Here is a 24,137-nt window from a genome sequence, read left to right as displayed (position 1 = left end):
GGCTGGGAAGTGAGCTTCCCAGCTTTGTGTTCGTCTTTCTTTCTGCCGGAGCATCCTGTTAAGTCAATGCATAAACACAGCCCTGAGTGCATGGTCTCCCCCCTTTTGATGCTTGGAAGAAGACGATTGAGCTGATTGAGTTGGAGCAAAAGAAGCTTGCACTTGCTAAGTCTTAGTAGCCTGGGCCCTCTGAATTGATTAAGACTCTTGATGATTCTGAAGGCACTCTGCTATCTTATGGCCCTGTTGGCCATATTTGAAACAAGCTCCGGATAACCGTCTACAATCTTGGTCTTATGAACACCACCACATGCTTCATATTTAGCAATCATTCCAAAAGATTCTTGTATCCCCATATGCCAAGACTTGTCACGAGATTTTGCAGGTGCGCCAGGGTTCTATCCACTCTGAGTATCAAAATCTTTGCTCCTCTTCTTTTACTTCACGACTTTGTATCTCAAGTTTCTTTTCATAATAATCTCCATGATCTTGGCCCTATCTACCAAATTATCATAATTTGCTGAGTGCACTGCGGCCAAACTCTGACATAAGTGTGGCTTCAACCCTTCTTCAAACCTCCTCATCCTGGACTCTGCATCCATGATGAGGGTGGGAGCAAACTGGGACAGTTTATCAAACTCGGCCTCATACTCATCCACAGTCACAGCTCCTTGAAACAAATTAAGAAATTTCTTCTTTAGCTCTCTCAGACGACTAAAGGAAAATACTTGGAGTTGAAGGAAGTGCGGAACCTCTGCCAAGTAACTAACTTATGCTCATGAGCCAATGTGCATTCCACAGACTTCCACCAATGATGAGCTCTATCCTGAAGTGTATAGGTGGCAAATCTAACTTTTTCTTTATCAGTGCACTCCATTTTCCTAAAGGCTTTTTCCATCTCATCAATCCAAGCCTTGCCCTCATGAAGATTAGTAGTACCTTTAAAAGTTGGAGGAGCCACCCTTTTGAATTTAGTTATACCCCTTTTTTTCTCAGCTAGATCAACATCATGCTAGACTAAGTGTTGTGGTTGCTACCTCTATTGACGTACCAATCCAACAACTTTCTTAATTAGTTCAAGCACCCGAGTTTGGTTTCCAACTACATTCCCTTGTATCACCATTGGCTGACCCAGAATTGGTTGATTCACTATTTATTGACCAGTGCCGCCTTATTGGTAAATTTTGGAGGCCACATTATGGTGCCCTGGACTCCGAGATGCCTTGGCGGCTTGGTTAGTAGGGGCTCCACCCTGAGAGTCCCCAACCGTCTCATTCAAACTACGGGTATGGTGAGGCGGCATTCTGATTCAGAAAAAATAAAACAATTATCACAAATAACATCCAAACAAAATAGCAGAAGGTTATTAACAAGAAACAAATAATATTAGCCTATTGTCTAGTTCCTACCCAACTCTCAACTTTTCCGACGAATCTTAAGGATCCTAAAACCTAGGCTCTAATATCACTAAACCTGTCACGCCCCAAACCCAAAGCATAATAAATGCCGCATACTTGCTTGGCAGACCATACAAGCATTCAAGGCTATAGATCATATCATAATCTCAAAACAATAATAATTTTTCGATTCTTGGAAAATAGTTTAATCAAGATCTAAAACAAATCATTCCGATAATCAATTATTTCAAAGTGTCCTAAGTCAAAATATACTAACTAATTCAAATCAAATAAAAAATTCTAACTAAACTAGTCTAAACAAGAACTCCAATAATTGCGAATGTCTTCAGAAGATCTAGCACACTCCCCCAAATTGCAAACAATCATGATTCAAAATTTGAAAAGTAGAGAAAAAAATAATAATAAGCTACACTAGCCTAGTAAGCAATATAACACTAAAAAGTGGAATCTAAGCATGATAAATAAATAAATAATTAAAGAGCATGATACTAACTGAGGATAAATCAATTTTTGAATAATACGCATATCTTTTTCAAAATTTATTATTATTTTTATCAACTAATATTAAAGAGCCAACATCAGGCTATGGCCACATAATCCAGTGGCATGGGTCAGATATAGATACACAAAGTGCTAGATACTACTATTCTAATCACTGGTGGCTTAGTATCGAAACCAGTTTTTCAGATTATAAGTCAGCAGGGCCAAACAAATAATTTCCATTGACAGGGCTAGATCATAGCCATGCTAAGAATACATACATATAAAATAAATTTCAAAATTTATCCAGTCATATTTTCCAAATTTCATAACATAATTCATAATATATTTAAAAAGATTTATTATTGTAATAATAATATGCCCGATCTATTTGACCAAGTATAAAACAGGTATCATAATCATATTTAATAAACTAATTATCATTTTACCAAAATTCAGAAAATAAACTTTGAAGCATTAGGTTACTTAGCTCTTCTTGCTTTAAAATCCTATTTTAGGTAGCGGGCTAGGTTCACATATGTTAATATTATTAAAATATAATTAATTTCATCATCATTTTAGAAGCCAAAAAAGTTAAAAATTAAAATACTATTGGGGATACGACTTTACGCCCTCAAATCAGATTGGTCAGATGGTAGTGCCCGACTACCCGGGTCAGTCCGAGAAAGTTGAACTCAAGTGATTAAAATGAGTTATGACTTAAGTGGCTTAAAAAAGGTCAAGAGTAACCAAATTATAAGGGTTCTTGACAAGGCTAGGGGTACCGGTCCGGTATGTAGCCCCGGGTATCGAGGCGGTGCAGGACGTCCACCCTAGGGTCAACTTGGATCCAACCAAAAGAGAGTCATAGTTTTAAACTAAGATTCCTAGGTCTTGCTTAGAGAGAGAAAGAGAGAGAATCTCAATCTGGGTTCAATCGGGGGTCTGAGTTTGGTTGTCAATGACATGGGTCGATCTAGATCAATTAACATATCTAGCCCATGAGTCAAAAGAGAGAAAAGAGGATTTGAGAAACTAATCCATATGTAAATAAATAAATAAAAATGAAAAGAAATAAGAATTAGAGGAGGAAGGAGAAGATAGAATGGAGAGAAAGATAAGAGGAAAGAGAGGAGAGGGAAGAGAAGAAAAGAAGGTCTGATAGTGGGTGCTAGGGATCCAGTGACCACTCATGATGGAGCCGGCGGCAAAAGCAACGGCGACTGTGGTAGCGGCCTGCATAGGTGGCAAGACCAAGAAGTAAGTCTCGATTTGGCCAAAAAACAAGGAAAATAGCTCAACATAAGGAAGAACCAAAAAGGAGGAGGGAAGGAAAGCTCACCGTGCATGACAGAGATAGTGGATCTCGGCTGAAAACAACTAGGCCTGGTGACATCTATGGCGGCAATGCTCAGAATAGAGAAAAACAAGGAAAACAAGATAGTCAGGGCACAATGGAGAGGAGGATGGGAGTTCAGCGGTGGCACTTGGCTAAGGTGGTGCAGTGGCCACTAGTGAAGAAGGAAAAGTGACGAAAGATTCTGGTGAATCAAATAGAGGGGACTTGGGGTACTTATAAAGGATTTTAGAGAGAGACGATAAGCTCAAATCGGGTAATCGTTCGCCGGTTGCAGCTGCCCCCAACAGTCGCTGGCCGTTTGCACCGGCCCGACGAATGCCCACCAACCAAGGTTAGGGTCAGCCTCATCCCAACAGCCCGAGGATTGGGCAGAGGAGGAACGCATCCTCCTCTACTTTGATCCCAAATTTTTTTGAAGTTTTCCGGTGGAAATAGGTGGGCAATACCGGCTTCAATTAGAAAGGGGCCCGATTGGGCCAATTCTCGTAGTATCCTTGTGATACTGGATGAAGCTGAACTCACTAAAAAATATCAAGCGCTGAACTTACAACTTACCCACCCACCACTTTGCACATTGTGTTTGATTTGTTTAACCTACTTTACAAAATTTCAGTTTTGCTTACTAATAAAACAACCATACTATTATTAATAAGATGGAATTTTCTTTGTTTGCAATTTTAACCTGAATATGAGTTACATCTTTATCTTTGGTTGCATACTATTCCTTTATACAAATGATAGGTATTGAAATGATATTTTATGTTGGTTTTCATGCCAAGATATTGCAACCAATCAGTTTTCTTGTGGCAAGAAGGCTTGTTCATATAGTTCCTCATTAAACTGATCCAGATTTGCTAAGATTTTAGTGTGCCTTTATAATTCTGTTGTGGACGAAAGTTAGAAATTGATTATGAATAAAAAGTTGGACAGTTTCTTACCTTCATTATTGATGGAACACAAAATATCTTGTCATTTTATGCAGGCTAGTCCAAGTATCAAAATAAAATAACAATGGATTTTTCAACACCAAAAGTCTGACAAATTGTTGCTTAGCGTGCAAAATAATATTGATACAATGTTGGGCCCCTGTCATCTTTATCTTACAAGAACTCAAGGCAGAATTGTGTGAGGACTGAATCATCAGAATTTTTAGTGAGGAGATTTTAGATGTACATCATTTTCAAGTCAAAGGGGTGAAAAACCAAATGAAGCAATGGAGTCATATTGGAAAAAAAAAACAAATTCCAGGTTTTAATTTATTATTGAAGACAATAATAGATGTTTTTACTGGCTAAAATCATGGAAGAAGGCTTCAAATAAGGATTGAAGTGGATCCCAAAGGAAGATGAGATGGAGGCTCGATCAGTAAAAGAAAATAGAAAGTGGACAATGCAGGCATGATAATCAAGTGTCACAGTGAATGCTTCTGAGGCAACCATGGGACCTGGAGAAACCTTGCCAACATTATGTCACAATGTAAGGCAATAGTCAAGTTGAATCCTGGTTGAAAGAATGAAAAACATAGCAAGAGTGTCTACAAAGAGTCATGTCTCTGATATATTATACAGTGTAGCTGGTTCTGAAAAACCATGTCTTTAATCACTATCAGGATAGAAGTCACCATGTTTCTTTACCACCCCACTGCAAATTATTTCATATTACTATACTTACAATCAAGGTCCGCAATCTTGGTATCAGTACCTTATTGATTTGGTATAGTACGATACCTCTATACTAAAATAACTCTCTAAGCATTTTTTTCAATTTTTATTTTAGTACGGATCAGTACGCACTTTGGTGCACCTCGGTAGAGGTTGGTACGTCTTGATATAAGCGGTCCGGAGCTTGTACCGACTTGATAACTTTCATACTTATTTTCTTCCGATATAGCTCCGTACTAGGTGGTACAGTAGACCATACTTACTACTACACTATCTCATTTTCCACTGAAATTACAGTATACACTAAGGAACTTATCGAAAGCTACAAGCACCTCTAAAAAAATTTTCATTAGATTTCCATGACACAATGAAAACTTAGATATCACTTTTCATTGTGCTGCTATCACGCTAAAATGATCTCTATACAACGGCTGTCAAAAATGCTTGAGCGAAGTGACCAAAGCATACTCTTTTGTATGCTGGGTCGTTCGCACTCTTAACACCAATATCAAATCTAAAACGTTGTTCCACATCCTGCCACTGCACCCAGTATAATAGTAATTCATCCTCCAGGAAGTATTAGTTTAAAAGTAAGCCAATTAGTGATTTCAAGTCATATGAAAACATTTGTGAGTTTTAAAGCTTCACTAGCAATAATATTTGATGCCCTGGAAGCTTCAAGCTTTATTTTCAAAATCAACATACTTCTAGCGAGGTTTTCGCCATGATTACCTTGGGTCTCAGAATTATAGGAAGCATAAACTCTTGGTGTTTTGATTTGATTCTTCTGTCTCAACAGTTCCACATACATACTTGATAATCTCATATCTGACCACATTTGCATGCTTTCCATCCTTCTGCGTCCTCATCTGTAAGTTTAAATCAGGTTCCCTCTCTTAAAGAACTCATTCAAGAAAGTTATTGAACCAGAAAATGCAGTTATAAACCCATATCTAACAACTAATTTAATAGCTTAACAGCATTCCCAATTCCTTCCATACATAATTCACCAGGCAACATGTTACAAATCACAGTATTGATTGTCAACCTTTTCTTGTCATATCTTTAAATCTACAAAACTTGTTACTAAAGAATCATAAGTGAAAAATCAGATTTAATATTTTTCCAAGATCAGGACCTTCAACCAATTAGATCCTCCATGATACCAGATTGAAAATACCATCAATCAATACCACACAGAGAATCACTGACAAAACCTGTCATATAAAGCCTATCAAAAAAAAAAAAAAAAAAAACTCACTATCTCAATTCTTTTTCTGAGCAATCTGAAAGCCTCATAGGCTTTGCCCTTGCCAGAAAGCATACTGATCAACAAATAATATGTTTAAGACATTAGGAGAGGATTTTTTATTTTCCTCAAGAAATTCCATTGTAGTAGTATATGATTCATCTTTATGATAACTCTCATGCTTGGCATGAAAATAGTTTAACATGTATTTAATTGATAATTCATTCTCATATTACATGCTCACAATCTCTGTATTTTTTCCATGCTGATTGTTTGAAAACAACTGCAATGAACCAGCCAGATGCCCAAACAGTTGCTGCTTAAACTGCTCATAAGCATAACAGGAGCAAGAACGATCATTGGTAGACTATTGAGGCATTCTGATACTAAACAAAGCCCTTGTGTAAGGTAACTTGATTGGAGGATGTGAATGATCTGAGCAGAGAAGGAAATTGTTCAGGCTTTAGTGAGAATTTGAATCAGAGAGATACCTATCATGAGGACAATCAAGCAGAAAACATACCGGCAACTAGAGTAACAGTTCGAATCTTTCGTAGTGAGCATACCTCTGCTGCTGAAGACAAACAATTCTACGTTTTTATTTCAAATGCCTCTTTAACTTTTACCACGTCCATCTTCCGATCATAAAAAAACTGCTGAAGCTGCAGCTCTTCTAAGGCAGAAATCTGCCTCTGAGGTTGTGATTTGATCATCGTGCCTAATCACTCTTATCCACCTGCAGTTTCTATTAAAAGAAAAAAATCATCAAGGTGAGCTCCTGTTATTAGGATGCAGCTTAAATTTGCACAGAGAAAAGCAAACAAAATCACTGATTGATGGCATATGAACTCTTCGCAAAATGTCATACTGCAAAAATACCAGGTTAGTCAAAGCAAGTAACAAAGTTCCATGTCATGTCACCTGTCTAACTCTGCTGTAAGATTAAATCTCTACATCAGCTTCACCATTTGATGGTAAGATTCTTTAACTACAATAGTGGGACAGTTGAGGTTTGTTATCATAGTTTGACCTTTTCTGGTAATTTTTCAAGTTTCAACAAGACTAAGCTAATCTCAGTCTGCCTAAATAGCTTGCTGACTATTAAAAAAACAAAGGATCTATCATATATTGTTTGTATAAAATGGAAACAGAGAACACTAGTCAGAAGACCTTCAAAGAGTACTGATATGCTGCATAATTTGGGCAAACCATGAAACCTATAACAGTATGTTAAATTGATAAGGTATTCTAAAATTATTAGTAGAAAAAAACTTAATGAAAAATAAGATGAAATTCTGTGATGGAAAAAACAATTAAAGACACAAAAGATGATCATTAAAAGAACGACAAGTCACCCAAAAGTTATGTCAGGATTAGTTAACTCTTCCAGTAGCAGCTAGAAATCCACCTACAATGTCCATTACTAGTCAATTAGTAACCAGTACAATATCACCTTCTAAGCATGCATCCTGAAGAGTATAACATTTGATATAGTTTTTCAGGATTTACTCAGTCCTTTAACCCATTATTCCAATCGTATTTAGCCAAACGGTCACTTGAGCACCCATGTTATATCTAGAGGGCAAAACAAGCGTTTCTTCAAAAGTTGGTACCCAGTAAATGCTCATGTTTTTCTTAGCCTACTTACCCCACTTAAAAGAAATAACTTGATCCTTGGAAAAATATAACCATCCATTCTTGAGATGCCTACTAGTGTAGTTGGTAAAGTCTTCCAGAGCTTGTACCAAGAACCTGGGTTTGAGTCCCTGACACCCTGATTTTCACTGGAATTTCTCCCATCCTACTTCTTAAAAAGGAAAGGAAAAAGTAATTTCCACACAAAAATCCCGCTAACCTGACATTTTTATTCCTGAACCAAACACAGCTGAAATGAATAAAGGCCTTGGATATTTATGTTGCACTGATCTGATAGGTCTGATTTAGTCTGAATATTTTCACTACTTTTACTCTGGTTGATGATAATAAATTGGGAGAGGAAGGAAAGAAGAATGTTTCATAGGCTGAAAACAAAAGAAAGGGCAAGCTTAAGGTAAAAAGAACCCAATCCTCCGTAAAGAAACTACTTTCAAAGTAAACCCAAAACCATACAAAAGGTTGTCACTCTTCATGCACCTCCCATTGTAGACAGCTAATCAACCATAGAATGATATCTTCTAATCTTAGGATTCCAGACCTAGTTATGATGGAACTAAGATTAATCAACTAAAAACTAAGAAATCCTACTGATGACTTGCAACTCCTTATGCCAAGAAACACAATCCTACAAAGCTCCAAGAGTACTGAAAATACATTGAAAAAGAAATCCAAAAATATATTATAGAACCAAAACTCTTCTTTCCTTTTTTCTATTTTTCTACGAAGTTCTTTGAGACCATCTAGCAATATCAGCTGCTCAAAGAAAAGATTATAACTAATCCCTTGTGCTAATTAGTTGCAACCAGCATATACAAAACAATTTTCTAATGGTGCATGAATTGGATGACTCTAATCAATATCACAACTCATTTCCCTTGTAAGTTCTAAAAGATTTCGATAATTTTGTGGAAGAACCAGGAGTTGGACCATGAAAGGGTGGACCAGAGCATCAAAGTAGATACTTCAAAAATATCGTTGAGCTTAGAAAACTTATATAGCTAAAATGTGCTAAAATGCCAATCTTATAGATACCTGCTCGAGCTTTTAAAAGCACATTACAAGAATGCCCAAAGTTTGAAACATCATGCACCTAAAATACTGAATAGTCATAGATGGAAACCAGAATCTTAATTCGGTCAAATTGGTTAACTAATCCAAAATGTGGAAGTAAGTCATTATGAGTCTGTGACAGTTGTAGGTTTACCAATCTGGTTTCATGAGAATCTCATAGAAATTTGCTAACGTTTTGGAGCTTCCGAATATTTATAAGCCCACTGGCCAAGCATACACAAGAACAGCAGGATGTTTCATGGAAATGCTGTGAGGGTCATGTAGAATGATCTGAAAATGGATGAACGGCAATCTGCAACATATCAAACTGTTAGAACTCAACTATGCTTCATAAAAAATGACTCTAGATTATGAGGATGTTTGAAAAATGCTCTGTTGATATGCTCCTAGAACTGGATTTTGATCTACAATGTAAGATGAAGGCTTCAGCCTGGAAAGAATAAAGTCTGATGTGCTTATAAAGTAGGGCAAGACCCAAAATAGGACAGTTTGTCAACTTTATTATAGTTACAATAAATGGGTTATGGTTGCATGGGAGGACACAGATAAGTGAGTCTGTTCAGATTTGTATAAGTGGTCATATCAAGAACTAGATCTGATAATTGTATATTCCACATCTGAAAGGGAATATAGACATTTTATTTTCAAACTTTATAAGATAAATAACAAAGAAGCATCTAGTTGTTCCCCAAAAGAAATGAGTTAGCATAGAGTTCAAATCTTAGGTTCCTAAGAATGTTTTGATTGGTTTCATTTTCAATGGCTTGTTAAGCCAGTATAACAACAAATCTGTTCCGACAAACAGCAACATAGGAAGGTATGAAGTAGTTTGAGTTTGAGAGATGGGGGAAAAAGAAAGAGATTCAAAGAAAAGATAAAACCTTTCTGCAGAAGCACAGCTATAATTTGAAAATTCCTATATGATAGTCTTGCCCAAGGGTTCAAATCCCAGTATTGATACCTGTCCCAATCTGGTCCTGGTTCAGCATGGTACTAGGACACTCCTATTCCAACACTCGGTGCTCTTTATATAACAATGGAATGTCCTCACTTTCTATTTCCTTTATTGCTGTATTGTTTTTTAAAGAACTTTTAAATAGTTTTAGGCCCTCAAATAGGCTTTCTCAGCCAATGGAATGTCCTCACTTTCTATTTCCTTTATTGCTCTATTGTTTTTTAAAGAACTTTTAGATAGCTTTAGGCCCTCAAATAGGCTTTCTCAGCCGATGGCTTGGATTTATGGTTCCAGTGCCACTACCCGCACCTAACATTTGAACAAAATTTTAAAAAAAATAAAATAAATGGAACCAAAAATATCAATCATACGATTAATTTGGATAATTTACATTTACATGTAAATTACACTTTTTTCAAATTTTTAAGATTTACTTTAATTTAATAATTTTAAAATAATTTTTATGCAAAAAATAATTTAAAAATTATAGAAATTTTGAAAATCAAACTTGATTCGTGCTTTTGGGGGGTACTAAGTATGTTTTCTCTAACCAAAGGAAAAGCTTTATGGTTAGGTTATTTTTACGTCTCCCAATTTGAGCACAGATTGAGGTGCTCACAAAGGTGCTCGAGTTTTATCCATATCTTGCAATAATTTAGCAATGTATGTACATTTGTAGTGCAAACATGCCACAAAATTTTCTTTCTGAAATTATTTTTTATTTTAATAAATAGTTTATTTTAAAAATATCATAATTTTATACAATAAAATACACATCAAAAAAATAAAAAAATGTGTCTTAGGTTAATACCTACCCTACAATTTATCCGAAATTTTTTCATGATTTTTCTTACTTTCTTATTTTTTGACCACATAAATGGTAAAAAAAAGTGAGCGGACAAGCTAACCAGATTTCCACAACTGTTCCAATGTTCAAGAGGCCAAATTTGAGAAAGATAAGGCTAGATCTAAGCACCTCCTCCCTCTGTTCTCGCCCTTCCTCTCTTTTCTCACATTCTCTCTTTCTCTCATTTCTTATCTCCTATACAAGAACCACAACAAAAACAAAGAGACCTCTTTATTTTTCATCATGGCCTAGCTATGTTGTTAGTTGGCAATGGTTAAAATGCTACCAAACCAGTCAATCCCCACCATTAGGAACTAGGATATGCTGTAACAACCGGATTTAGAGATACTTATGGTCCTAGATGCATCCCAAGACCCTCTCTCTTCGACCCGGCACAGTACTGCAGGATAGACCAGGCTAGACTGGGTCCTTAATCATTAGTCTTTCCCCTTTATATAATAATGGGCAAAATAACATACACAAAGGACTACAAGGAAATGAAATAACATATAAAACAACTATATTCTAATATAATGAGTCAATAACTCAAACCTCACTAAGTATATGGAATAAAAGTATATATATATTTTTAAATAATCCCAAGTCGAAACATATTCCAAAAAGCAACAGAGAAACCTCATTTGGTCTATTAGCTTAATATCCTTCAATAGGGACTTGATATTAGGTAACTCCATAATAGTGTCTCTATTTCCATTGCATGGCCAAGTGATATATATGCATGACTTTAAAATTTGTTTGGAGTATAATCACTTCCAAATACATCAGCGATAGCCTATCCGCCACAATGTTACAACAATGAGCTTTAGACACCCAAAGTTTGCTATCCACTGTATCACAACTAGACAAAAGTTTATTTGCTATATCAATAGAATACCACAAACAAGCAATATTGAGGAAGCCTAATGGACTTGGAAGAGGGTTCAGGCCCAAGTCTAAAACCTTTTGGCCGACTGTCATAGCTGGCCACACTATTTATGGAATAGGGAAGAATGATTCTTAATAAACCTAAAGTCTACTGAACAACTATTATACAGATCTAACATATTGCAGCTTGCATGTGCTACATGGATCAAGATGTGTAAAGTTCGTCCTGACCAGTAAATCAAGATAAGTTCTTTGTAGGCTTTTCTTGGAGAAAATTTCAAAATGGTTATGCTTGACAATGATATTGAATCATTTGCTAACTATTGGTAACTAATCACTTTCAAGGCTCCCATGTGTAACAACTGAACTAAACAGTCAAACTGCATAATGACCTCTAATTGCCAGAAACAGGGAAAATCTGGCAAAACCAAGCTTCTTTAAAAGCTTACTACCTTTTATTTTATTATGAGAGAGAATTTATGCCAGATATGCTTCCATCTATATAAAAGAAGGAAACTGAAGACTGGTAAGACCTGAACTAGTCCACCATGGTGGCCCACCCTGTGAGAACACGGTTAGTCTAGCAAGATCTATCCATCATGTTGGTTCGGGCCCATTATAGTTAGTAGCTCCTTAAAGTGTAAATTCAGTTTTGTTGAGCATTCTAAGAATAAATCCCATGGTACACTATTACACCAAGAAGCTTTTGCCCAAAACTTAAGATGTTCTTTGCAAATGTTTTAGAGCATCTAAGTGAATGTGTACCCATTTACTTTAGATAGATGATCTCCAATGTTTGTGGTTAACTCCTAGATCTAAATTATTATCTATAGTACCAAAAAATGTAAGTCAAGTTCTGTCTTCAGGGTATGGACTCAGAGAGAAACATGTTAATCCTCCTGATATTAATACTGTATTCCTAGGATATTATCACAGTTGTGAGTGCTTTAACTTGTAAGACTCCAAGAGTAAGAGAAATGGCATGTTCAACTGTAATGTTATAATTTAAAACATGATTTTTCTTTAGAAGGTACACAAATTCTCCATAATGCTTGACAAGTTTTTGAAGGTTGAATAGCCAATGCTTCCATCACTCTTCTGCTTATTCCCTTAAGATTTCTTGCATGTGCCAATTTATCTAATAGTTGAGACATCCATCCTTATCACCAGAGAACAAACAGGACAGCCATCAAAGGCATAGACGAGATGAAAAACCAGAAAGTTCATGAGCATCTATTCAGTATTTAGTGACAAATCAGTCAACATCATAGCTCGGGAAATCAAGCTTCCTATTGCTATGTCAGAAGTAAACATACATCTAACATCATCCTAGATCTCATTCAATAACCCGATTTCAACATGTTCATGCAATCAACATGACACTTCCAGTTGATTGTATTCTAGTTTTCCTTGCTGGTTTGGAAATGGATAAAGTGATGCAGCTCTCAGATAGGGTGAAACCTGACAGGTGTACTATTTACCATTTCAAAATTGTGGAAGCTATAACATTTATTTGACAATGATCAACTTGATGGGCATTCTGTAGCCTCTGCTGTAAAAAATTAACTTAGTAGGCTCATCGAGAGGCTGTAGAAATGGGATACAACCAGGGATTAAAAAATTAAAAATGGCTTATATGAAAAAATTTTTTCCAATTCTTGCAGACTATCTCAACCAAATGGTTATATCTATTATGCCTACTAAAAGCTGACCAATGTTACAGTAATAAATCGAAAATAACTTCTCGAAAATAATCTAAACGACAAGGAGAACAAACAAGAATACTTTGAGTTTGTCATGACGATAAGCTCTGATTCCAGACATTGTCCTAGTTGCTTTGCATATTTGCATCAGGGGAACTCTCAGGTTATTGACAGAATATGGAAAACAGCTTACTGGATAAAAAGAAAAAAAATATCTATTTTAGCAAAATATAAATCAAAGACCAAAATCTAATAGCAAAGAAGTTGCTGAGCTATTATCAGTACCCTGCTACAAATATGGTGATCAACTGGCTGGATAGTCAAAAACGATCTGGTTCAAAATCATCATGTGTCCATTTTTCCAATAATGGAAATAGTGTGACAGGAAGTCTCCATCTGACTGAATGTAAATGTGATTTATATTGGTTCATATTTCCATATTCTATGATATCGCTTTCTTGATGGATGATTCTTTTATTTTCGCGCACTTAAGCTGACGGCAGAAGTTAGAAGGGAAACTATTAGTTCTGTATTTCTTCTTCTCCTTGTTCTCTTCTTTTTCCACCTTTTCTTTTCCCACTTAAATCTCAATCAGTTTGATATTTAATGGTGCATCTCTTAGTCTTTCTTTAAAGTCGTGGCTTCTCTCTTTAACATTTTATAGCACCAAAAAGCCTCCTTGAAATTTTCTAGCTTATATGCTTGTGTGCAATAATCGCCAAGATTATAATCTACAAGGATTAAGGTACTGGCAGTACCGACAAGCCCTGCCAGAACTGTCCCATTGCACTGAGAGCACAATACATGGGAGGTGTCCAAGATATAGGTTTGGACATAAAGTAGACATTCTGCTTGTCCTGCTCGAAACTGATTGAGACAGTCTGGTTCCAAGGCCAGTTCAGTAGGTAGCAGCTAGGACCCAAGTAAGTCCCTTTGTTCCCAAAAAATAGAGCCCCCCCCCCCCCCCTCCCCCAATACTCTCTTTTCTCTGATCTTCATGGGAGGGCCTCAAGATCAAAGAGAGCAAGAGACAAAGAGAGAGAGAGAGGAAAGAAGAGAAGAAAAAAAAAGAGAGGAAGGGTCAGGTACGGCTCACTCCTATATTAGGAACAAGACATGGACGTATTCAAGGCCCAGAAATACTTCACTTGGAATTGAAATTAAGTTGGATGCTATTTCATTTAAATTCATGGTTTTATTATGCATAATATGATTGATGATTGATGTTTCACTCATATTTATTTGTAATTTCTAAATTGTTCAAACCACAAATGTTGGTACTATACCCCACCATTGACTCAAAAACCACTTTTAAGAATCTCAAAATATTTAAATATTTATTGAAATTATTAAAGATAAAAGTTAATAATTGAAAAATTTTAGAAAAAGTAAAAATAATAAAAAAAATCCCAGCACAATACCATGGTGCCAGACTAGCCCAAGAGTCAGGATGGTAGCATACTCGTACCATGCTGACCTAGGACAAAAATGGTACAGTGGTCGAAACTGGAAATTAAACCCTTAATCTCTACAACATTGTTGAACTTATTTCAATCATGGAAGGTTTTACATTCAATTTCATTAGCAAAAAAGCCCCCAAAAGCAAATCAAGGATTCATCTATCATATTTGTTCTATAAGAAATATCTTCTAAAACAAAAAAAAATCACTCTAGATCATAAGGTCAAATTTCAAGATGAAAAAGAAAAATAAATAACCATATAAAATAACATCAATTGGATAAGTCATGCATAATGTGCTTAGAGGCTTTGTGGAGTAAGTATTTGATTGGAAATAATGAACATGATTACAAACCTTCTGCAAACCACGCATATTATTCCTAATTCTACTGTTGTAACAAAGTTCTTCCTGAGAACAAATGACATCTACATTTTGCTTTCCTCTTCTGGAATCTGGATGAAACCCTAATGTCCAATATACATTTTTGAAGTTTCAGCTCATAATTTTTCTTAAAATTTTCATGGAGTCAAGACTTATTTTGCCCAACATCTTTTTGATGAAACACCCATTTCCAATTCAACTTTCTGAAGTTTTAGTTCATAAATTTTTCATCACCTTTTTTCCCTTCTAGTGTCAGAATTTTTTTCTGCTGAAAATGTATGCATCATTATTACTATCATTCAAGATTTTCTCTCAACAAAGAGTGATAGGAAATGGAACACAAGTCCATAAAAGATTTCGAGGATGTCTTAATGCCACATGCAGAATTAGAACTGCTACAAATCTAGATGGTGAAACTTGAATGAAGCTTTGTTTAGGAAAACATATATAGGCTGGATATAGAGCATGCCTTTGCACTGGCATCAACAAAGATGTCAAAGAATAGTAGTAACTCATCAAGCTAAAAGCCTGTGCAAGATTGAAGTATGAGTTGGTTCTATTATCTGGGAAATAAAACATATCTTTGAGTCTCAGAAAACATAATCCTCCAGTCATAAGATGAACTGAATGCTCAGAAAAGCTGCTGATGTAAGCTAACTTCTTGAACATATTTTGCTTAGGAAAAAATGTGGCAAGCTTCTGGTGAGTTACAAGAGATTTTGGCATTATCATAAGAAATTATATAGAAAACTAGGATAAATTTGAAGATAACATGTTATGAGCAATGCTGATTTTTTTTTCTACTGAGAAGAAAGCTTTAAGACCCATCTTCAAAGATTGATAGCAACCACTTGCACCAATAACTACGTCATAGGACTCATAGCATAGTGAAATCTCATCCAACAAGATAATATCAAACCACCCTAGAAAGTGGAGTCCAAGAATTCCAGGAACACAGGGGCAAAAGACCTTATTACTGCACCAATTTTACTAACTGTTAGATAATAATTTTGGGATTTGATTTAGCCTCAGTTTGAATACAGAACTCCTACATTCTAGAACAGTTGATCTCACTCTATCTCTAAAATTAAATTCAAAAAGTAAATATTTCATTTTCTATTATGATTGTTGAAGCAACTATTGCTCCTTCATCATGAATCCAAAGTGGAAATGTTCTCGGTCAACAACTGCATGAACCTTTCAAGGATCTTAGGTGGATATCATTCAAGTCATGGGTGCTCATTCCAAGACTGAAGATAAAGTTTCTAAAGGGCTTCCTCTCTGTCTCACCATCACCAATAAAGTTCCCTTGCAGAAAAACATGTTAAGAGAGAATTTTATTAGAAAATATTTACAAAGCCTACCAAGTGCAACAATAGCCACCTTCGGTCCAAGTTCAAAATCAGCAAAACCTCATAAAATGAGGAGACATATTAATATTACAAGACTAATCAACAAAGTGAATGCATACCTTTTTGGGTCTCGTTTGCTTAAGCTTCACCTTTACATCAACCCCATGATCGATAATAGACTGAAGCACAGTCTGAATCTTCCCTTCGATTTTTTCCCCTCTCCTCGGTGTGTAGACCACATTGTAAATATCATCCTCAATCGCACGCTTTGCCAAAACCTCTCCAATGGCAGCACAAGCTGTCGCATCCTTCTTAGATGTCAGGTCAAACTTCATGTCCTTTGAAATGGAATGCGCCACAGCGACCACCTTGCAGGTGACCCGATGAACAACACAAGCACGAACAGATCCTTTCGATATATAAATATCCAGACAGAATGGCAGATGGTAAGGATCTGTCAATTGATTAAATGTGGGCGTTCTCACCTTCTTCCCCTCCATCACTGGTGCCTCAATTCGAGCTCTTTCGCTCTCCTGGTTTAAATTTTTGGGCTTCTGCTTTGAAACCTTGGTGGCATTCATCTTCTTTTCCGATTCCTTGAATTCTTTCTTTCGATCAGCTTGTGTTGGCTTCTCACGATTCCTCTTCGTCTTCTTCGATGATGTCCTCCGATGGAAGCTGAAGTTGTTCTCTTCGAATTCCTTGGAACCCTTATCCAATTTGTAGAACAACTTCTTGCGCAGCCTCAAGTCCTCGATCTCGTCGAAATCAGGGGTGTCTTCCGTCACCATCTCCGGAGAACAATCAGAAGAACCATCATCGACCAATTCCGACATGGGATTCGCCGCTTCCGGCTTCCCATCCATTCCATTCCAAGAGTAGGCCAAGCCGAAGGACACCCCCCAAAGGTCGGAATCCACGAGATCGATATTAAATCCCTTTTCCAAGGGATTCCTACCGGTTGGAATCATCGGCGGCAGTTGGATCAAATGACGGCGGTGGTTTGTCGGCGTGCTCGAACCATCGATGTCTTCGATCGATCGAAATGCCGCTGAGCAAAGACTACGCAAACTGAAAAAGTTTGATGGGGTTGTAGGGGATCGAGAGAGGAGGATGCGCCTCGCTGATAAGAAGAATTTTGCCATTTTTTTAGTCTGGAGCAAGCTTGATTGCTCTGGAGACTGGAAAATAGGATCAGGTTCGGCTCGTCATCACGGCAACAGGAGGGTGGTTGGTGGTCGATGGAGAAGTCGTAGGGATTGGGACTGGAGGAGAAGCGCCGGGATCGAGTGGATTTCGGGAGGAAGGACGAGCGGGATGCGGGGAAAGGCCAAGCGGAGACGGAGAGGGATGAACAGGGTTGCGTTCCATCAATTAGGTCTAATTCTTTGTCTTATTTCTCAGCCAGCCTCAATCATCAACCGTTTGAGATCCATACAACGGCTGATCACAATGATTGCTCGTACATGTAAATGGCTGATATACAACCTCTGTGTATATATATATATATATATATACATTATACAATGTGTATGTATAAGTACAACAACACCTTTTTAAGCTTCAGCGAGAAATATATTGCCCTCAAAAGTTAAAAAAATTTCAATTGACCTTCATTTTTTTTTTTTAATGTCAACATGGCGCAACAGCCATCCATGTATCTGGTCCTAAGTATCATACACAGGTTAAAAATGCTAAAATACTATTAATCATTTACAGATGGAAAAATATAGTGATGCTTCTTCAAATTTGGGCGAGAAATATGTTTATCCCAAAAATTTAAAAGTTTCGATTAATTCTTAAAAGTTATTTTTCATATCAATTATGATACTTAATCCTTGAAGGGGTTACGGTTCTGTTAACTATTTTGGCAATTAAAATATTGTGATTCCAATCTAATTCTTCTTTACTATTGCGATCTTCTGGTGCACTCCATCCTAATCGACATTGCATGGCATTTTTGCAATTCTAGGAGGATTCCAACTCTAATTTTTTCACCAACTAGTGTATGGTCGTGCTCAAGCAAGAAGAGACTGCGTGGAACACAAAGCACTTTATTTTGGGTAAGTGCTCTTTATTCTAAATTTGGGATTTTTATATTTCTTCCTTGATGATGGTTTGTTTTTGACAATATGGTATTTTTTATTATTTGTTTTAAAAATGTGTATAGTTTAAGTTAGGGTTTGTAATGCGATCTTCATGTTCTTTATATTTTGGTGTTCAAAATATGTACTTCATTTAAAGGGAATTTTTGTATGTGGACAAATAGTCTTTCATATGGATTGCAAAGCCTAAAGGGGTTTAGGGCTTGGTGTTAGTTTTAGAGAGAGTTTAGGACCACAATCTTTGATGTCAATTTGATATAATCCTTATCTAATGGCCTCTTACAGCCTTCCAAGCCTTATCGGCAATCCTACATGGCCTAATGTTGGCATTAAAGGGGTTTAGGGATGCTAGGCTTTAGGTAAATCCAATGTCTTGTAAGACTATATAGTTGAAACTTGGCATGTTATTTGCTTCAGTACATTTGTTTGAAAAGGCTTTAAGGCAATTCTCCATTCAAAAAGAATTTGGCTATATAAGTACAATCAACAGGCTAGGGCCATAGGTATTTTTAAGAAGAAAAGTGGATGTAAGATTCATGCTTCCCCCTTGTAAAGAGTTGAAATATACGTGATTAAAAGAGCATTTGAGCCTACACATAAATATGATACACTTTGAGAACCATAATGTCAAATCCAAATAGTTATCTCAAACCTATGTAGAAGATAATAAGTGTGATACTAATTGGAGCATTAAAGGATTCAGGGTAAGAGTGAAGAGGGATGTGAAGGTTCAGATATCTAAGGCTTAAGTCTGTAGAGCAAATAGAGAGGCTCAAATAAAAGAGTAGACCATATGGTGGGACTAGTGCTAAAAGGGTATGACCTGGAAAGGAAACTTGAATGTGCACAAGAAATGGGACTATTTCAAGAAGGGAAAAAATCAATTTAAAATCATTTACATATATTTTAAGTTTTAACTTAATCATTTTTTTAATCTAGCTAGATTTATATCCAATTTTAGGTGATGGGTAATGCAAAAGGACAAGTTGTTGTCCCATCTAATAAATTTGATATACAGCTGCACAACTGTTAGTATTACTGCAAGCAATATATTAATAGTCTCGCCATACCCAGCATCATATTACTGCAAGCATCCCAAGGGAACCCCCTTCATAGAAGAAGTTTTTAATCTTGGTAGTATATCAATGGTATAAGCCTAGTTCTACCTATTCATGTTGTATAGAAACAAAATTATACAAGGAGGGGCAACATGTCGCCACAAGATTTGAGTTATCAAGAGTAGCCTCAACTGTAACCTCCAAGAATCAGAAGGATGCAAGTTGAGTGAGCATAACCTCAACCTCTGACCAACAATTTGAAAGACCACATTGGAAAATTTGATACATCAAATACTTTGTGTTGACGCTATGTTTCAATAGATATTGTTTTTATTATCTCATCTTTAATATAATGCACCTTTTCTGATACTTTTAATTTTATGATGGCCACAATGTTTTTTGTGATGTGATCTTTCAAGTGTTTTTGGTATTTTGAGCCGCTAAATATGAATTAAATCTAGTCTTTTTGGTATTTTCAGTAATGGTATTTTGAATTGAATGTAATATATATTGAATAGTTCAAAGTTTCTAAATGCCATGAGTTAAAATTGATTAAATTGTTGTCACAAGGAATTCTTTGAGTGATTTGATTTGTATGTGGATGGTTATGCTTGGTTTAGCATTGAGTTTAAAGTTCAATTTAGTGTTGAGTTTAGTACAGCACAGTCTGATTAAATTTTCTAAAGCTTAGTGTTTAATATAGTAGAGTTGCATATGGATGACCGGTTTAGAATTGTATATACTGCTGAGTTTGTTGTATGTGTAGAGTTTAGTATAGCTGTGATTGGTTCAAAGTTATATATACAGATTTTAGTGTAGCTGAGATTGGTTTAAAGTTGTATGTACAAAGTTTAGTATAGCTGAGTTTAAAGCCTAATTTAGTGCCACTCTTGTGCCGGTCTTTACTAACAACCCCTCAATCAATCTTCTACAAATTGGAATGTGCTTAGTGACTTTATAACAATTGTTCCATCCAAATTAAGTCTTATTCAAGTGTAGCATCCAATATGTCTTCCTCAGTTGTATGGCTAAAATATCATGGCTATCCAAATTAAGTCTTGTTAAGTATCGCTAGAGCATCCAAATCAAAATGTGTCGAGTAAATCTCATATGAATAAATTGGACTTGTTATTAGCTAAAATGTGATTCTAAGATGTGATTCTAGATTATAAACATCATAAATATAAAATTATATTCCTATGTTTTCCATGGATACAAAAATCATAAACTTCATTGATCCTGGAAAAATGCAGAGACACCCCCTCAAACTTAGTACAAAAATATTTAGAAAAAGTATAAAAATTTTCCACTCTCCTCCTATTCCGGATATTGTAACCCTTATAGCTGATAGTTAGAGAAGATAATCATGCGACTGCCTTGTGATTTTTCTTCCCTTATTGCCAAAATGCAAGCTCAATTGTAATTAGAAGGAAGGGTATTTCAGAAATAGCAGAGGTATTAAATTGTCACGCAATGATCACATAATAATGATTTCTAACAATGATGGATGACCGGACCATATTGACACAAAAAAAACAACTTTTGGAGGTCAACTGAAGTTTTTTAAACTTTTAGGTCAATGTGCTTCTCGCTCAAACTTGAAAAGGTGTCGCTATATTTTTTTCATTCTTTATTTTACTTCTCGGCTAGCCTAAATCTTTAACTTTGAACAATGGTTGATTATGCAAATAAATGGCTGATATACATAATTTGTGTGCATACATATACACACATTGTACAATATGCCTATATATAATTAAACACACATAGATATATACTAGAACAAATGTTCATAGCTTGGCTCCTTCCTAATAAATGATCATGAACAAAGTTACTGTAATATTTTTTTTCTGAGATTAGAGAGTTCATGTTGGCCTATTTTACTAGTAAAGCTTCAAAATAAGGCTTGAGCTTGTCTTTTTTGAGTTGCGGATGAACAATTTTGTTCATTTGCAGTACCAATCAGAAGGCTTGGCTTAACATGGCAACATTTCTTTTTATATCTTTATGTAATTATTCATTCTCATGATCATCCTTGCCTCCCTTTGATATTGTATGAGAAAAATACTCATGTTACTAGATATTCTAACATAATTGATCTACATCGCTCATTGATTAAAACCGCAAATATTAAAAGTAGTACATTCTGAGACAATATCAGTGCATTTAGTTGGTGCAACTTGAGGCAGAATTATCACTCTTGGTGCCAAAAGTATTTCACATAACAGCTAGAATTGAAAGAATTATGAGGATTAATAGAGATTTTTCTGCACTACCAGACCAAAGCAAGGATGACCATGCCAAAACCCTTAAGAAGTTAAAACATTGTTGAATTACACCAGCGCCGGGCATGTTCAGTGGCCCTGAAGGACGATAGCAAGAAGGGAAGGTTGATGGCTCCAGTTCTCCGTTTGATAATTGCATTGAGTTACTGCTCCCTCTTATTCTTATGCAGGAGATGGACTAATGAGAATGCGCTTTTATTAGAGGAGGGTGTAAGTATTAAGTGTCTTAACAAATTGTGGCAGTGTACAAGCAAGGATAGAGCTCAAGGACCGTAGAGGAAGGCACAAAATAATTTGCCCTGTAATAAGAGTAAAAGACCAATTTTTAACTGTCCAAAGTAAAGCATGGCATCATGGTGAAGTCAGAAATAATGAAGCCATAAACAGGCATTGACTGTAGTAGGGATTGAGGTAAGAAGGTTACAAGAAAGCAAGAATCAAACATCTAAGAGACAAGGCAAAAAGAAATCAAGAGAATGAAGGACCAAAATGATTGAAAAAGGCTGAGCCAAGAAAAGAAACAATAGGGCATGATAAATTCCAAGACAAAATGATAGGAAATAAAAGCATAAATAACCATTCAAAACCAAGATGAACTTTAGTTGATGCCCAAAACTATGAAATATAGAAGAAACAGTACTATCCTAATACATATTTTGAAAAATTTAGGGCGCATTTGGATAATTCAACAGGATTAAGCTAAATTTCTTGCTGGATTTAGGAATTAAGCCATCCAATTTAGTATGGCTCTATCAACCAAATACCTCCCAGACTAAATCCCGTGAGAAGAAAAAAAAATCTCGATTGATTTTTTTTCCTTCCTGCAGCCCATAGGTTGGGATTTAGGCTGGAACTTGGATAAGCCCTTAGAAGAGGCACTGAACGGAGTAACAGATCTGATATTGCAGAATTTTCAGCCCAAATCTTTAGGTTGCTAAGGGGAAGTCCTAGCAAAGAAATGGAGAAATATTAGCACTGGATGCCCTTTCTGTGAAAATCTAACACAGACTATCAGCCAAACTCCCCTGTTGTCCCTTTGCAAAGATGATCTGGAAATCCATTAAAGGTTACTAAGAATGGAAGGGCATTGGAGGCCAGCTTCTTTTTTTTTTTTCTTTTTTAAGACCTATGAGTCACACAAATCTAATACGAATACATCCCCAAAAATCAAAAAGTAAAATATTCCAAAAAAGGAGATGGCATGACCATCCCAAAGAGAGGAAGGACATTGGAGGCCAGCTTGGCAATGCTTTATTTCTTCTAGATTGGAAATTGTTGGGCAATTCAAGCCTCTTGCTTTTGAAGCTGCCAGATTGTTTAGTTGGAGGAAGCTGAATTCTGAAATGGAAATTATAATAAGGCTCCCATTCCAACCATTTTGCTAGAAGAAATCCTATTTTGATTCTAATTCCAGAAAAAAAATAGAAAGCCCCAATCCTCCAAAACCTAATCCCAAGTCGCTCTAATATTCAAATTCCTTCCAATTCCAAACCCAGTCACGAACCAAATACATCAAAAAATATACTTATTCCAATCCATTCCGATCCCAAATGCGAACCAAATTCACTCTAAATTAGAAGGGTTTTTTTTTTGTTTGAAATTGGCTGCCTTTTCACTTTTACTTTCCTCCTTGTAGCTCCTTTTTCCTTTCTCTTGTATTTCTTCTTCGTGACATCCTATTCTCACCTACCCTCTTTATAAAACTCGATGGGTTTAACCCTCAAAAACACAGTTAACAACCAATAACAGTAACAAATTCATGAAATCATAGAGATCCTAATTCCTAAGGGCACTGGGAGAATATGCCGGAGCACCGACAGAAATTGACAGGTTAATCTTGCATGAATTATGTGTTCATTATTGGTAGTGGTAAAGGCAGCAGCAATCTGGAAACTTTTGTAACATAACGCAAATCATCTTTTAATATCTACATTGCCTTGAGCCAACTAAAAAGCAGAACAATTATACAAAACTTTAAGAGAAAACATTAATAATAATTAGCCAATTAAAGTAGGTGTGTACTCATTGGATTAGCGAAAAAATGTTTTCGGGACACTGATTCTGATTTACATAACTTGGAACGGAAAAGGTCTTGGAATATCGCTGGAGGACCAGATGTAGTAGTTTGATGCATCAACCTCACCATAAGGTGGTTATCTAGAACCATCATTTCCAAGAGACTTCTGCAACTCTGCACAATATTCAGACTAT

General features: G+C 36.1%; 2 protein-coding genes across 11 annotated transcripts in view; both read right to left on the bottom strand.

Annotated features, from left to right (window-relative positions):
• Positions 1 to 5,498: 5,498 nt before the first annotated feature.
• On the bottom strand, positions 5,499 to 17,865 carry LOC103719132 (Ribosomal L18p/L5e family protein). 5 transcript variants are annotated; one of them, XM_026809266.4, is made up of 4 exons: positions 16,598 to 17,865; positions 9,029 to 9,187; positions 6,735 to 6,913; positions 5,499 to 5,788 (listed from the first exon to the last, which is right to left on the bottom strand). In XM_026809266.4, exons 1-2 carry the CDS (start codon positions 17,621 to 17,623, stop codon positions 9,152 to 9,154), a joined length of 1,062 nt encoding a protein of 353 aa, XP_026665067.4. In that variant the 5' UTR covers positions 17,624 to 17,865; the 3' UTR covers positions 5,499 to 5,788; positions 6,735 to 6,913; positions 9,029 to 9,151. The 5 variants fall into 5 exon arrangements, with proteins under 5 accessions (XP_026665067.4, XP_038979613.3, XP_088573998.2 ...); XM_039123685.3 differs by lacking the exon at positions 5,499 to 5,788 and adding an exon at positions 6,262 to 6,603 and having other exon boundaries at positions 6,692 to 6,913; XM_088717872.2 differs by lacking the exon at positions 5,499 to 5,788 and adding an exon at positions 6,262 to 6,603.
• Positions 17,866 to 23,813: 5,948 nt separating this feature from the next.
• The window catches only part of LOC103719131 (B-block binding subunit of TFIIIC), a 41,740-nt gene continuing 41,416 nt past the window's right edge, over positions 23,814 to 24,137 (bottom strand). For all 6 annotated transcript variants that reach the window (XM_008808217.6, XM_008808218.6, XM_088717864.2 and 3 more), the window contains one exon: positions 23,814 to 24,117. In XM_008808217.6, the coding sequence (XP_008806439.4) occupies positions 23,932 to 24,117 (186 nt within the window). In that variant the 3' untranslated portion in view covers positions 23,814 to 23,931. The remainder of the gene's footprint in view (positions 24,118 to 24,137) is intronic.

Source organism: Phoenix dactylifera, chromosome 3 (genome assembly GCF_051530095.1).
Source record: "Phoenix dactylifera cultivar Ajwa chromosome 3, Ajwa_hap1_PhDact_Kaust_v1.1, whole genome shotgun sequence".
Lineage (NCBI taxonomy): Eukaryota > Viridiplantae > Streptophyta > Magnoliopsida > Arecales > Arecaceae > Phoenix > Phoenix dactylifera.
This window is presented reverse-complemented; position numbering and strand designations above follow the sequence as displayed.

What these genes read in the sequence shown, in the direction of transcription:
- LOC103719132 (XM_026809266.4), bottom strand. Translation starts at nt 17,623, where the DNA reads ATGGCAAAATTCTTCTTATCAGCGAGGCGCATCCTCCTCTCTCGATCC. An exon ending in AGCAAACGAGACCCAAAAAG is followed by an intron (nt 9,188 to 16,597) that starts GTATGCATTCAC and finishes GATATGTTGCAG; the next exon opens with ATTGCCGTTCATCCATTTTC.